Source organism: Gavia stellata, chromosome 8 (assembly GCF_030936135.1).
Source record: "Gavia stellata isolate bGavSte3 chromosome 8, bGavSte3.hap2, whole genome shotgun sequence".
Taxonomy (NCBI): Eukaryota; Metazoa; Chordata; class Aves; order Gaviiformes; family Gaviidae; genus Gavia; species Gavia stellata.
Genome location: NC_082601.1, coordinates 36,203,772 through 36,220,485, shown reverse-complemented (window position 1 = coordinate 36,220,485; position 16,714 = coordinate 36,203,772). Strand labels below are relative to the sequence as shown.

Sequence of the window (16,714 nt, the reverse complement as noted above, 5' to 3'; positions counted from 1 at the left end):
ATCCTACACACCTTTCGTTTCCATTGCTCAGAAGGACTGTCGCCTTCTAAAGAGAAAGTAGATGTTGAGGCTATTGGTTCAATTAATTTAGATTAATTTCTGTGGGTTTCTCAAAGGGTGTATTAACAGAATTTAAAACTACTCTATTAAGAGTAGTTAACTATTCTTAAATAACTTAAAAGAATATTAGAATTTTCTAATAGAATATTAGAACTGGTCTATTAAGAGAATTTTTATGGCTTTGTAAAGAACAACAAAAAAAAATTCAAAACCACCCCCTCCAAGAACTCCTGTGTTTTCAAATTTGTTCCTCTGAAACTACAGACAATGCCTTAAAATCATTCTCAATGTGCATATGCAGCTTCAAAAATAATAACTTGAATTACAGGACAGGAATTTTTTTTTTAGCTATTATCCTACCTCAGTTCAGTTGAAATTGTGGCTAGAAATCTTGTGGGAGTCAGGGCTCAATGCTGAGTGGTCTTGAGAATTCTAGCTATGTAGGTTTTGTAATTGTTTAATCAGTGGATTTTGAAATATAGAAAATACTATAAATAAGTTGCTTATTCAGTGATGTGTACTGTTTAAAATAGTTGTTTCTTCTGCGCTTCATTCATTTCTTTAAATTAAGATGATGTAGTTCAGAGATGTGGCAGTCAGTGTCTGTTAATTCTCTGTGCTACTCGGTGTGCCGTGCTTCAGAGACGCGTTACAGAAGTACGTCATAGTCATTATACTTTTGATCCCTGCTCTCTCAGTCTACGTCATCGTACTTTATATGTTGCAAATTGTTGCATTCATCAGCTATTAACACCCTTTAGCATATTTCAAAAATGCGGTTTGAAACAGAAGAGGAATATTTTATAATCAAAGAAGGACTTACTGTCTTAGATGAGAAAGTTCAGCTCCCATAAGAATCTTATTCAAGCTGTGTAGCGTTACATTACTATGATAATGTACAATAATGTGTTGTTTTATATGGTGTTATTGCTGCCAGTACAAGCAAGCTGGCATTTCTTTCTCCAATACAAGTCAGATAGCTGGCAACCAAGAGGAGCCGCAGTTTGGAGTCTCCCGTTTTCTGAGGTCTTCTGAACATCTTTTCATGTTCCTATCTCTACTACGTCACTGCACTTGAGCAGTTTTTTCCATCCCTTTTAATTAAGTTTTAGGGTGATTTTCTTGGATTTTGTCATTTTTATAACTTTCACCTTTATCAGATTCAGTAGTAAACAGGGTGAAAGATAAGGATGCACCATCTATTTGCTGGTGTCAACCTCAGTTGCTCCACTCATCTAAGTGAGGTTCATCTGCCTGTTACCTAGGGATGGCACTTGGTCTGCTCAAGCAGAATGAGCTTTTTCAAAGCCAAAGTTCATCTTACTCATCAACTGGCCAGTTTGACAAATCACCCAAGAATAACACTGCACAGGAAAGACAGGTCCTATTTGCAGGAAACTGGTAACAATACCAAGCACTTTGGATTCCTCCAAGACCAAGAACTTCATAGTTGATAACTGGCACCAGGATGACAGTTCAGCTTTTCATGAAAAGAAATGCCTAGAGTTAGAATTTTGCTTACCAGCTCTCCTTTGGGTAGTTTCCCCAGCAAAAACTGGGGTTTACAAGTTATATCTTTTGCTTTGATTAGCTCGCAGTACGTAGTTCAAGAAACCTGGCATTCTAATACTGGAAGAGTGCAGCACTGACATTTTCTCGGAAAGGCAGTTATGTCCAAAGCATTTAAGCTGCAAAAAAAAGGGAGAAGTTTCTTGAGATTTTGAGTTCTTATTCCACATTATACCAATATGGCTTCTCAGTAAATGCTTCCTCACTACTGGGTATATCAGTGATAGCAAATAGATTGGTTTTACCTATTTTAAAGGAGAAAATTGCATGATTTTTGGATAGGAAGTTGCAGATTGGACAAATATGTGGTGTCTCTTTAGGTAATAATTGCAAAAATGTGTTTCTTTCAAAAACAAAAGCCCTTTCCAGAATTGTATTTCTAGTCAAAATGTTGCTGAGACATACTTCTTTTAACACTGAGTTTGCATTAACCAGCTTGCAGGCCAAACATAAACATTGCAGCCCAGTATAGTAATTGCTTAATTGAACAATTGACCAATGCATAGCTAATGCAACCAAAAATGCAATGTTAAAGACCACGCTGCTGCTTCCTCATGGAGTAAGGGATTGCAAATGTTCTTGTGAGTTATCTTAAAGGACAGAATTAATGTATTAATTTTAATTAATTAAAGGAGGAATTAATTTATGTGTTTCTTGTTGGCACAGCATTATTGTCATATCTCGGAAAAGAACTGGAGAGGAGCATTCTCTATCAAATTGTTCAACATTTATTTCACTCAAATGCATCTTGAACAATCCAGGGTCACAACTGGCAGATGTAAAATCCGCTCCAAGATGCTATCTTTCCAGAGATATTTAAGAGTCTGTTGTTAGAATAATGGTGGAACCATTTTCTACGCTGTAATAATTCCAAAAGGAAAAAAAAAAAAGGAGTAGCCTGCAGCTAAGGGAAAGGCTTCCTGGACTTCACTACCTCAGCTTATTCCAAATATTTTCTTGGGTGCTTGTCTTCAGTGTGATTAATTTTTATTTGTCATCACAGCTGCTCCAGGACATCTAGGGAAAGGATATATCAGCATAACTCTGTGCCTGGATGATAGCTAGGGTAAAGAAGATTGGGATGCAAAGTGCAGCAGAAAATCCAAATATTTGTAGTTTTTGGTAATTGCTAGTTTTGAATTTATTACAGAGTGCAGGTTGCTACTCTCCAGTATTACGTGTTTCTTGTCCTGAATGTCAGATAGGTCGCAGAAACAAGAATTTATTACCTGTTCATGTCTTCTGTGGTTTGAGTTGCGGATGTAAAACATCAGCATTTCATGGTTTTGAATTTGTTGGTCCATTTCCCAAGCTGTGAATTTATTTCCATCCAGAAATGAATGGGAAAGGGAAAGGAAGTTACACGTGCTGTTTGAAAGGATCGTTTTCAAAGGCTTGCTTGTTGCTGTGTATGGGAGAAAGAAATGCCTGTCTATGCTACAATTATTTTGGGGAGTGTGCCAGGCAAGATATTCTTGTTATAGTTAATCTTCATGCAAATATTCGAGCCTGAAATAAAAAATTACTGATTTATGCCATCTTTGCTTAAAAGGAGCCCCCTGTGAACAGTGGAGCGAATGCTAGCAGATAAGCTTATGGAGATCCCATGCAATAGTGCAGCTCTGCTGTGACTAACTTTTAGTATTTGTCCAGTTTCCACATGTTCTTCAGTTTCCATTTGAAAGAGAAATACTGATGCTACTATTGAAAATATTTCATGGAACTTTATCCCTCCCTGACTTTTAGCAGTGCAATCTCTCAAATAACACACAGACTTTAAATGCAAAAAAGCAGTTGTACTGCAGACTTTTTCAGCCAGCTTACTGAAATAATTAGCAAGTTGTAACAGAGATAGTTCCCAAAATAATATTTTTTCATAGAAACTCAGCTAGGAGATACCTGTCTATTTTGAATTTGATTCTGTACAGGGTTTATTAGGTTCCGTCACTTAGAATAAGTTACACTCAGGTTAATTTTAAAGTCTGCCTTGAATAACAATATAAATGAAGTAATCCTTCACCTGAAGGCAGGTGACATTAAAGGAGCTAAAGCTTCTGCCATTCTCCTGCTAATGAGCTCAGAAGTGCTGTCATTAATAAAAGCCCAATAATAAGGCACGAATGACATAATAGCCATAATAGTGTACAAAATACTTGCTTTCAAAAATAGTGATAAATCATATTTCAGTACTAAGAAATGCAAGAGTTGTGTTCTTTACTGTTTTTTCCTAAATACATTCCTTGAATGTTTGCTGAGGCTTGGTGTTGAAACTGGCTGCTTTTAGCTGTCTGACCACACAGAAAACTGTCAGCTCCTTTTAAGGGTAAAAAGAAACTATGGTGGGGACGGGGAGAAAGAAAACAGACCTACATAATGAACAAATAGACTTACAAGAAGCATAAAGCATAACCACTTTCTGCCTGGTGGAGGTTAAGTTGAAAGACAAAGTTGTTACACATCTGAAGGTTACTTTGTAGGAGCATCGGAGCATGTAAGGACACTGGTTATACTGGAGCAGACCCATTTTGGCTGTGAAAGAGGCAAGGGACGAGGTAGATCCTAATTTTTACATTACATTATCCTAGTTAAAGTCTTTAAAGTTTTGCATGCAGGTGGTCTGCCTCTGCCAGGAAAGACTAGATTTTTTTTCTTGGCTCAAGTGGGCTTTTGGAATAAGGCTCTCCGATCTGGGCCGTCTCCTGGTCCCATGTGACAGTTTGTAGTTTTTTAGCCACAGTTTTTGAAATATGTAATTAATCAAGTTCCTGCTTGTTTCTGTACTTTATTACGGGAATGAATGCTGGTAGCTGCTAATTATTTGAAATGCCTATTGTGCAGCTTGATAACACCTAAATGACTAGTTCGAAACGCATGGAGACTGATACGCACAATAAAATGGTGAAGAGCCTAGACAAGTACAGCTCTAAAACTCTGACTACAGGAAGGCATAAAGACATTTGTTTAGCTAAATGCACAATCTTCAGTATTGATAAGATGACTGGTAACACTGCAACACAGTTTTTGTGTCGCGTAGTCAGTTGTCAGCTTCCATATCTTGGATGTTTAAGGTATAATTTTGTGCTTAACCAGAAAATGATCTAGTAATTTCGAAGATACTAATGGTCCCTTATTGATATTATTGATATTCATAAGCCAATGTTGTTTTAAGGTAGGTAGTATGCTGACCAGGTTACTTGGTGAACAACTGTGAAAGTTAGGAGATAGGACATGGTTTTAATTTTTTCTCCACCAATGACAAGACTGTATTAATTTGGTTCTGTAAATTTTGCAATCAATGTGGTTGGGTTGGGTTAGCAAAATTATTTTCTTACTGGTTTAGTTCAACCCAATGTGTGATAGAAAAAGTCTGTATAGATGGCACCATTACATGTTGGGAGAAAAAAAATCCCATTACTGGGAAGAAGGAAAAAAAAAAAAAAACAACCCAACCCCAAATATTTGGATATTTGGGCTTTAAGAGGTGAAGAACTAACATTACACTGTTCTAGTAAGAAAAAAAAAAAATGTATTGGAGGTGTTTCTTCCTGTTCAGACAAAAAAGAAACAAACAAAAAAAAAATGTCCTGCCACTAGAAAACATATTGCCATTAAGAAAAAGTAAGAAACTGTATGGTATTGACAGAGAGAAATTTGCAATTATTCTACTTATGGATTCAGATTTAGTGGAATATTAGGGTAAGTGACCTTTCATGGTCCTGTGCTTTTTTCATTCTTTCTTTCTTGACTTAATCTTATCCAAGATTTTAAAACCCTGACAGTTAGTTTTAGTTACTATCAGCTGTGCATTGAGGAACTCTATTTAGGCCTTAACTTCCATGAGTAAGAGTAGTTGTTTAAAGATGTCCTTAACCAGATGGTATGAAGTGGCAGACAGGGGACATGAAGGCTAGATTGTTTGCAAGAATATGTTTCTGACATAATGTTAAGACAAAATTTGACAACTGATGTCCAGTTGTTCCCTTGTCATTTGTGAAACACATATACACACCGAGTCCAGAGTGCACTTCAGTAGGAGATGCCCTGTTCAAAGTGGAACTTCTCATTGGATCCCTAAAATGCCTCAAGAAGGCACAAGCATTAATGAAAGCTAAATGGATGCTTAAACAGAAGTTGATGGTGTTCTTGGAAAAATATTTGAGTTTTAAACTTTGGAAAACTAATCAAGACGTGGCTTTCAAATTTGGATGTTAAAAGTTGTGTTTAATCAGTTGCATATCTGGATGTGCTATATTATTCAGCTTGTAAGATATAAGCTTTTTTCAAAGAGCTGTTGTCGTAGCCCATACATTTTTCTCTCAGTGACTCACTTTTCTGTTGTTCCAGAGAGAGACCTTTTTGGAGCAGAACCTTTTGACCCTTTTAGCTGTGGAGCAGGAGATTTCCCTCCAGACATTCAGTCCAAACTAGATGAGATGCAGGTAACTATTGTGTTATCAATTATGCAGTTTTCTATAGCTGCATGAATGTTCTTGAAATACATATCTGCAGTATTCTGAAAATGTATTCCAGACTGCACACACAAATACATAGAAAAAACCCCTACCTATTTCTGACTAGTCCTTTTGTAAGTATATGTCATGATCTTTGAGTTGGAGTTTGAATTTGTCTGCCTGAAGATCCTTACAAATGTTAGCCCATGCTATTAATACAGACACCTGCACTGATTTAGGGTTTATCAGCAACGTAATCAAAATGAATACTACTACTCTTGCCTGGGAAGGGACTGAGCAAGCTAAAGAAAGCTGAGGCAAGAGCCCTACAGATACACTGATGCTGTTACTCTTCAGTTCTAGCAATCACCACCACCTCGCTATACCCTGATTTTTCCCTTAGTGGCATTAGTCTGGTTTTCCATAGCATTGGCATAGGCAAAGTACGTGCTTAAGGGGCCATGGCAATTTCTGCTGCCTTTAAAAATAGCTGTATTTGACTGTGGCACGCTGGGACAATTAAACTATTGAGAATTGATTCAAGAATTCTGAACTGATGTGTTTTTATCAGAACATGTTTGTTGATTCTGAAACACTCAACAGTATCTGTTCGTTACTGACCCAATTTTGAAGCAATTCTAGGAGAAAGCCTTCAAGTTTTGGAATAAATCATGCTCTTCAGTCAGACTTTCCAAACTGCTAGTTCCTTGCCAGCTTGCTTATCTGTTGTTTTTTCAGCAGCCTGCCAGCAAAACAGAAGGCTGAAAACAGTGGAAACTTGCATTTCTAGGATCCTGGCTCCCCAGCAGAAAGTGTTCCCAGGGCTTCCAGCCCTCTTGTATCTCAAGAGCCCACAAAGTCCAAGAGAGCTGGCTCTCTGGCTCCTTCAGTTCCTCTTCTGCCTGGGGAGCAGCTGAAACACTTCAAAATGGCTGAAATAAGATTTAAATACTGCTTAATTTACCTAAGTAAAAATTTTGAATTCCTGCTCATTGTGAAATTTCACTTCCCATGTCAGTTTAGGATGGTGCCACTGGGAAACTGCACTTACTGTGAAGTAAGAAATTTAGGTTCTTCCTCACCTGTATTCTGGCCTGTATAATTTCATATAGCGTCTAAAAGCCAAAACTGGCTTTTTTGCAATTCCGGTAAAAGTGCTTGTGTTTTGTGAATGCTATAATGCTATTACCAAGCCCTTTAGCACAAAAAACCCAAATCTTTTAGCACCTCACATTGATACATACCAATGTTTCCATTGTGTATAGCCCATTTTAGGACAAAGCATACTGTAATATCTGTGGATACGAGGAAGAATCCTGTGACTGTAGCTAAACATCACACACTAAGAGTTCTTATTACACGTAATATTTTGGCAAAATTTTATATTGTTAGCATATAAGGCTGCAAAGTGTTATCAACTCACAAAACATCAGTGAATGGAACAGTAGAAATCTTTATCAAAGATTTTTGAAGTCATAAAATGAAAAACTCGTATCCTTGTTTGGACTCTTTTGACCTAAAAAAGCAGACAACCAACCAATAACAAAACCCCCAAACCTTAGGTTGTTACTATGTCCTGTTGCAAAGAATATTGCACTGGTCAGGTATTCCTCCCTGCACATATACATATTTTATTTTTTCCAACTTTTTAATCTGCTTTATAAACTAGTCTCCCAATTAGAGAGTCTAGCATACCAGTCTTAGCATACCCTGGCGCTTTCACTGAAAAATAATTTGTGGGTCTTTATGTAGGCACGAAACTTACTTATGTATTATCCAATTGAGAGCAAATATAAAGCTGACAGGTTATGGAAAAAAAATATTCTGACTTTGGCCAAAGCAAAAGCTATATGCAGTTATTTTACTAGGTGGTCGGTGCAAAATACAGATTGAAACATGTTTTTCCTAATGTTTCTTTTATCTTCTTGTGCTTTCCTGGGTGCCTAGCGTCAGCGATGGTTGGTATATCACTTTTTAATAATGGTGTTTAAAGCATTTGCAATTGAAGTGTGCATGTGTTCATGTCTGGTGTTTTTATTTTTATGCATGTGTGTGTACATATATAAATATAAAAACTTTTAAGATTTGTTTTATACATACAATTCTAAGTCAGGGCCATTTTAATTTTTAGGGGGGGACAGCTGATTGTAGTTTTCTTTAGTCTGTCTTATCAGCTGCTGATACTAAGCCTTCATTTTCATTGCGCTTTGTTTTCCATGTGTACTAGTGAAATCTTCAGTTTTCATCATCAGTTTGTCATTTGTGAAATGGTTTAAGCAAAATCTTTGATACATAGATTTTTGTGTTAGTATGATCACATTTGTGAATGTGTTTTTAATTGGAAATAATTATTTCAAAACTTGCAATGAGCAAAAGATAGGTGTGCTAGAAGTCAGCGGTTGTTAGATACACAGCATATAAGAAGGAAGGTGGAACAGACCTACAAAAGGTAAAACTGCAGAACATGTAATGTCCTCTGGGAAGTCTAACATTAAGAAACAGAAAAGAAACATGTAAGCTTTTTTCCTTCTCTGGAATACAAAGTGAAGGAATCTGTTATCTTCACATTCTGATAGTACAGCCTGAGTTTCAATAAATACGTATTCCATTAAATATACAAAGGTAAGTTTTTTACAAACACATCTAACAGTTCACAATATAAACTTACTCTGAGAGGGTATTAAGTGCAGTTTATCCTACACTCAGAGTGGCAAGCAAGCAGCCTCAGTGCCAGGCAATGACAGCCTGGTTGGAGCAGCTCAGTCCGGATTCTCTTACCCTATTTCTCATGTAGAGCTATGTCAGATGCCTCAGCAAACATGCCCCAGTCTGCAGAAAAGCTGTCTCAGCATATGCATGCCTTGGAGGGTGATGTGTAAGCAAAGTGGGAGACGAAGGCACAGCACAACAGAAGAGGCGTTGGAGAATAAACTCCTAAGTAGTGGGTGCTTTTTCTTTGCATCCAATATTCTGAACTTAATGAGATCAGATAAAGTTCCCTGACCTCTGGGGGAACGTTTTTATGTTTAAACTTCAGTGAGGATCCAAATTTCACACTTAAGCTCTTTCTATTCCATTTCTCAGTCCAATCTCTGTTGATCTTTTTGGAGAGCTCAAAACTTAAACATGTGCTGAGATGTGACTTTTACAGCTCAGGCCTCTCTCTGAAGACTATCCAACCTCCTGTTTTCCCCCACCCTTATGCTGAAACATATTTTCATCCTCTCTATTTTGACTGTATCCAGACATTAATAAAATGAATCTGTCTGTTTTCCCAGAAATCTTGCAGTGAGGGGAAGTTTCCCTGGATCATGAATCATACCAGCAACAGCTGCTATAATTTATTAAAATCTCAAGGTAGTCAATATCATAAAGCTTCCAGGAGATGCAAGCCGTTCTCCCTGCATGGCCTGAAGCAGTCAGTTGGCTTGACATCTTTCCATCTAAAATAAGTTATGCTCAGCCCTCTAAATTGTCTTCTCGGAGACGTGTAGATTTATCATTGGTTCATTGGGTTTGTGCTGACTTAAGCTCATTGAGTGAAGTCACTGTGAAGTGATAAGTGAGTTAACCTCAGAGCCATAAGGTTGTCTTTGGCAAATTTATCTTCTGATAAAATGGAAGTTCTTTGTCTTTCACTGTTTACTGTTCTTAACTGGAATAGCTCACATCTTATTATCATAGACAGAAAAAAGTGGGAGTTTGGAAGAGGGGTTGTTTTCAGGTTACTTTTTTCTAGTGAAAATAAGCTTTGCTTCTTTTTTTAAGAGACCAATCATATAAGTTAGTACAATACCATAATTTTTCTGGGTAACTAAGATGTTCAGTCCTTGAGTTAAATCACCTTGGAAGTAAGAAAGTTACTTGACACTGTCATCATGGGGATATGAACACAGAAGCAAGGTACACTATAGGTGCACACATTATATCCTTTCTTGTCCCACTCCTGTCCAGTATCAGAGAATGGCCTTATTCTGCATTCCCTGAAAATCACCAGAACCTTTGAAGTACAGGAAGCCATGGCACATGTGTTTTTTAATGAACAGGCAGTGTGTTATGCTAAGAACACATGTTATTAGAAGCTGAAATGTCTGAATTTCACCAGGCAAAATATTTTAAACACTGTGTATTAAAATTAATGATGCACTTTTTTATATATATAGTATGTAATAATGTATCAAATGCTGACTATATATGTCATTTTTAAAGAAATATTCTGCCTAACACATTAATCGAGTTTATTAGAAAAAGATAAAAACAAATCATAATTTATAATCTGCTCAGTCATTCCAACTGACATCATTACTATTGCAGCTGTGAATGCTGGGTTTTGGACTGGAGAGTTGAGAGTAGGCAATATGCTGTATGATGGATACTATAATAATCATACAGCGGCTTCAAGTAGGAGCCATAAGACTTGAGAAACATACACGGTTTGGATGTATATATGAACTCTATTCCTGAAAATGGACATAAAGGTGTAACTGTTCTGCATTGCTGTGAGAACTTCAGCGTAGAATACTTACTCCGTTGTCTGCATTAATCACAGTTCAACTGTGTCAGGACATAAAGGGGAGTCTTTTCTTGAAAACTTGTCTTCCCACAGCTTGGTTGACTACAGTTGATTGGAAAATTTTTTTTTAATATCATATTTGCCAAAGTATAGTTTTGGAGATTCCAAAAATTGTTTAAGAATTGGGAGTAATATTGCAAAACTTGTGGAATTAGGAATGGAGATGGCTGTGGGAGATCTGAAGTCTGTGCTTTCCTGATCTTTAGGAATTTGATTGCAATCGCTTTGCCAAAGAATCTGCTGGCGAGGATGTTCTGATTCCCCCCCCCCCCCCCCCCCCCTTTTGAGTGCTGCATTCAATTTAATGGGAATATTGGTTGAGACAATACAGCTTTCTTTGGTTTATACTCCTATGCACTTCTTGTCCTCCACTTAAATATTCACGAAGAACAAATCTGGATTTCACATTCTTTTGAAGTCTGAAAAATGCCCCAGGTGTTTATCTAGATTGCCTCAATGTCCTCTTCATGGGTTTTTTTGACCCTGTGGTTGCCATGAAAGTTTGACCTTAATGGTAACTGTAGTATCTGGCATTGAATTGTCATGTTTCTGTTATAGACAGCTATGTGCATGATTCATTTTTAAGCATACATGTGTTACCACTGCAGTTCCTGGCACTCTAGTAGCAGGTTTTGCTTCCTTATTAATTCTGCCTGTAATAGAAGCTGGCTTCTTAGGTATGCAGCTAGTAACAAAACCTGGCATCTGCATGACTATTTTCTTTTTAGAACAGAATATAGTTCACTATGGTAATAAAGGGTAAAAGACTTTTTCATAATTATGATACATATAGTGCAGCAAGCTCTTAGTGGATTAACATTGATCACATTACAAATACATGAAAATGTGATTGCTTTAAATGTAAAATATCTCAGACAGCTTAAAAGATGAGGAGGGCTAAACGGCAGGGGGAAAGTGGTCTAGAGTGAAGTTGCAGAAGGAAAGGTGAAGGAGCCCACTGTTATTCAGGAAAGTAGAAATAGTTCAAAATCATAGCAAACACAAGGTAAGTGATAAGTGGCAAAATAGCAGTTTGTATGGAAAAAAACAAAAACCCCACATGATCAACATAGGAGCAGCAAGATGTGTGCGCTTCCAAAATGCATAATCTGATTTGCTCTTAGCTAGCCAGAAAAAGGGCATTGGAAGTGCAGCTACATAAGACACCAGCAGTGCTTAAACGTATAGGAGAAAGATAAGAGCATGCAGGACGTGCATGGTATGTGTGTTCGGTCATAGGGCTGGTACAGCTCTGAAAGGGCTCTCCATGTTGCTAAGAATGAAGTTGGTTGTCCTGGTTAAACCAGTTGCCACAGCTTTTCTACTACTGCAGCTGTATCAAGCATCTTCAGGTGGAGGCACGAACTATCCCTTTCACAACATCAAAACTGGAAGCAGCCTTTAAATACTTTAAAAGATTAGCATTTCAGACACACCGTAACTGTGGGGTTTACAATTTAACAGGCGAGACTGTAGGGCTAATTCTTTGAATTCTCCTGTGTAAGCAGTCCTCCTTTCGCTGCGGTTACATCAATTAATAGTATCTGTTGGGTAAATGAACAATGTCTGTTTATAACAGGATGTGTTTGGCTTGGAACTTCAGATACTGTTTGCTTGAAATAGCTTTTGCATTGAATGTTCTTCCTGTTAGCTCTTTGAAAATTACGGGGCCGGGGCGGGGGGGAACGCAAAAGTCAAATACCCCAGTCAGCTTTGGCAGCACCGTGTCACCCAGGTAGGGCAAACTGGGCAGCACAGTGGAGAAGGTTTACACCACAGTACTGCTACTGACTCATCATTTCATGGTATGGATCTGCCTTTAGGAAAACTCAAATTTTACTTGGAAAATCTCAAATAATTTAGTAACCATTGCCAGGAAGTTAATTCTATTTCTCAGCATTACTTTTCTGATGGCAGTAGCTGGTGGAGTTATTAAATATTCATACGCTTTTAAAATTCTAGCCTGTGGTTTAAATTTGTTTTAAATTAAGCTGGTTTGACTCGGGATTTATCTTTTATAATCAAAAGGTTTGCTCTTGAGTTACTGCTGTGCAGTAATGAGAAAAGGCTTGACTGTATGCCTAATCCCAATACAGATTGCTTTACAAAAATATTTCTTTTGTTTACAAGTTGTTTGCTTCATGAAAGCACGTATTATTGATTTCATAGCATACAATCAGTATTTCCTAAGTGAACTGTATGTTAAGACAACATTGAACTGAACGTTGTGACAGCTGCCACTGGAGCTGATGTTCTCATGGCAGTTCTATTTAGAGCCCTTGCTTCCAATTGCTTATAGCTTTACAGTACTTTCACCTAGCAGACTGAAATTTTCTCGACTCAAAGGTGACTTTACTCTTGAAGGTCAAGCCACAATTATTCAGCTTCATTTAAAGCAAAAAGAGAAATGAAAACAAGAGCACTTTCCCTGTATTAAAAGTGCTGTTGTTATTTTAGAACTGGTGCAAGCTAAGTATATTTTTTTTTTAAACCAAGCACAGGTACTTCTACAATGAATTTCTTTTCAATAGAGGAGGCTTATAACCAGTTTTGTGTTTCTACTAATCAAACTAATGTCAGTAAAAAGAGGAATTTTGATCTGAATGTTTTAAGAATTTCTGATATTAGTAACAATGTGTGTGACTTACCTGATTCATTAAAGTGTAAATATAATAAACTCTTGGCTCATATAGCCCTAATCTTTGTAATCTATAGCCCTATAAATCATGTTGAATTTTAGTCAGGACCAACATGGTGCTTATCAAGTTTGTTTTTTTCTCTATCTAGTCAATATTTTATTCTGTAATATTTTCTTCATTTTATATACATACAGTATTTCTTTTGTTATACCAGAGATGCATCCTTTAATAAATTAACCACTAAGACTTATTAAAATCAGCTGACCAAATAATGTAAATGTCTGTGAATTCACTCTGAAGTATCCTTATGGTTTATCTGCCTAAAGATAAGCTCAAATGTAGATGCTTTAAGAGAGAGAGCTTAATCCTCCAGAAATTGTTTTCCTTTTTATTAACTATGTCTTGTTTCATTGCAGGAGGGGTTCAAAATGGGATTAACTCTTGAAGGCACAGTATTTTGTCTTGACCCACTAGACAGCAGGTGCTGATGCCAAGGAACTAATTGTGAAATTCCTACACAGTGGTTTGTTTTTTTTAATTCTGAATACGTATTCACAGATACTATCCATGTGCCAAAAATTGCTTTTTTCAACATGTAAACTCTTGTGAGGTTTTGCTTCTGTAAAAATCCAATTTAGTTCCAGTCTTTCCCTGTACAAATGTAAAAAGTTGTATTTGTTTATGAAATATGAATTAAATTACGCTGTTGTGTTTCTTTCTCTCACACTTTGGCCCAAGTTTACCACGTTTTATGACTATTAGCCTGAGAAGTTCTTCAGAAAGCTCACACATACCTCTTTTTGTTTGCAGACGTGCAAGCATGATTTTTAGATAATACTTCACTTGGCAGCATTTTGAAATTAAGGTCTTAAGCCATTATTTAATATTCAAGCAGTAAAATGATTAATATCTAGTACAAAAAGTTTAAATTGCAGTGAAAAAGCAGAAAATACTAACCATTAATACGTACTTAAAAGGTAAATCTGGATACCATGTAATTGATTTCTATTACTGTGTATGATTACTATGCTGTATATAGGTTGTTATTAGTTTATAAAATTACGTCCTTAATTCATGTTCTGGAAACTAACAAATTCTTAGTATGCTAATTAGTGTTTAATGAACGTAGAAGAACTGCTAAATTGCAGAATGGACAAAGTAACTGCCCTTTGTTTTGGTATTTTATAGCTGAACTGTAAAGTATATAATTTGGAATTCATTACATGATAACCATAACTTAAAAAGAAGATTATGGTGTTGCATTTACTTAGGAATTTACGTAATATTGTGTATAAGCAGGCACTCTGTGTTTACTGTAAGTTACTTTCAACACCTGAGTGTTTAAGTCAGGCTTTGTTGAGTATTTTTTTCACTGTCTGCTTCAATGTTGTATGTCTTACTATAATTTTGAAGCTTGCTGCAAGAATTCAATATAAGTTAGTAAGTCCTTCATACCTACTGGTTGTTCATGTTACAGAAATAACGACACACCAAAATTTTCAGCTGCTAGTGAGTTGAACGCTGACTTGTCTATGCATATTCTTCATTAATCTTTAGCATAAGCAATAAAATACCATCTTAAACCTATCTCAGAAAATTATTATCATTAGTGTTTTGATGCCCTAACTCCACATTAGTTCAATTCAAAAACTTTAAAAACTCTCATATTTTACCCTCAAAACATACAGATGTGGAAAAAACCAAAATTTCAGAATTTTTTTTAATGTATTGTCTTTCCTTTTTCATGAGAGGTTTTTTGTGATACTTATGGTTTTGTCCTTAGTGGTTAGAGTTTACACCAAAAATGCATTTTGCAAATTTGTCATCACATGTATATCTTTATGCCTTGTTCAACAAAGTACTTCTGCATATACCTTTGAAGTCCACTGAAATGAATGGGATTATTCCTCTGCAGAGTTTGACGTATGCTCAGGTACCTTGCTGCATGGGGGCCTTAATGTCCTACGTTACATTAGTCTTCCTCTCTCTTGGTTCAACATTCATGTAGAGTATTATATATAAATATATATATTAAAATATATAAAATCACTAACAAATAGAGTAGTATATGTTTCATAAAGAAAAGTCTTTATAATTTTGTTTGTCATATAGTATTTTGGAATTTGTATAATGAGGATGTTTAGTAGCCATAGCAATGGCCTTTTTTAACAAATAGAATTTGTATTTTTATTGTACTTTAAAAAGCTTTACATAATAAGCATCTATTTAGTGGTCATTTATTATCAATGGTAACACTAAGATAATATTTGCACATTTTAAGAAACCTTTTTCGTTACTGATTTTTATGATAGTTGACTGCAAATGGCATGGTTAAATATTACATACCTAGTCAACCCATACAAAAATACTTAAATCAACACAACGGTGCATTTTTAATGAAAAGGTTATGTGATCCAGTTGGAAACTGTATTTCTATGTAATCTCAAATGTCTGTTTAATTTTGCCTAAAATAAATGTTTTTAAATAAATTGCATCCTAGAACACAATGTTCATTCAGTAAAATGCCCAGTGGCAGGGAGGGCGGGGAGGTGCTTAAATGTTGGGCAGGACCTGCCACAAAGAATGGTTTAGTGCTGAAATGTGTCAAAGTCACCTTATATGCTGGAAAGAATCTGGTCTCGGCCAGTGTAGAATAACTCCAGTGTTTGACCTTTATTACTGAGTTCGGTCTAATCTGTAATCAGCAGAGAAAAATCTTGTTCTATAGGCAGCTACCTAATACTAATAATTAGGGAGTAACTATCTCCACAGTGCTTCATGGATTTAATTTACTCTTTTTATTGCTTTTTTTTATAAACATATAGGTGTGTTAATGGGACAGACTGCAGCATATGGTGTTGATGCTTTTGAGAAGAGAAAACTAATCTTAAACCATCTGGTAATTACTTCCATTGCAAAACTTCTCTTCAAGCTAATACTCAAAACCTATCTACCCTCTGCCATTTGTGGAAATGGGGCTTGAACAGTTTATGGGAACGGATGCTGTCAGGGCTAGGAAGTAAGGGGTGTGTGTAATCTCCCGTGAGTTTACAAACGTGAGCTATTCTTTCTCAGAACATGTCTCCATGTTCCCACTAGCATCAGTGTTCTTTTACAGATAGTGCAATAACATCATCTGCTAAATCTTCAGACTGTTACTTCAAAAATACATATTTGAGAGCAGTGCAAGGAGTCTAGGTGATTGCTTTTGCTCTGTTCAGAGTAAACAGGAGTGCTCCTGTTGCTCAGAACAGAATTTTGTCTGTGGAAGCTGTCTTGTAAGAAATACCTACTCTTTCAATTATCTATTAAAAACATAGTCACTAAGCTTTCTTAAAAAAAAAAAAACTAAAAAAAAAAAAGCCTGATAGCTGGTTTGGACTGAGAATGTGACGTGATTGTGCTAATTGTGTGACCATAGG

General features: G+C 36.4%; 1 protein-coding gene across 4 annotated transcripts in view; it reads left to right on the top strand.

Annotated features, from left to right (window-relative positions):
- GULP1 (GULP PTB domain containing engulfment adaptor 1) overlaps window positions 1-15,777 on the top strand; it is a 137,190-nt gene extending 121,413 nt beyond the window's left edge. For 3 of the 4 annotated variants that reach the window (XM_059820196.1, XM_059820198.1, XM_059820195.1), the window contains 2 exons: window positions 5,974-6,068; window positions 13,709-15,777. In XM_059820196.1, the coding sequence (XP_059676179.1) occupies window positions 5,974-6,068; window positions 13,709-13,780 (167 nt within the window). In that variant the 3' untranslated portion in view covers window positions 13,781-15,777. Of the gene's footprint in view, window positions 1-5,973; window positions 6,069-8,027; window positions 8,039-13,708 lie in introns of all 4 variants that reach the window. The other variant, XM_059820197.1, reaches the window with a different exon arrangement.
- Window positions 15,778-16,714: the final 937 nt, after the last annotated feature.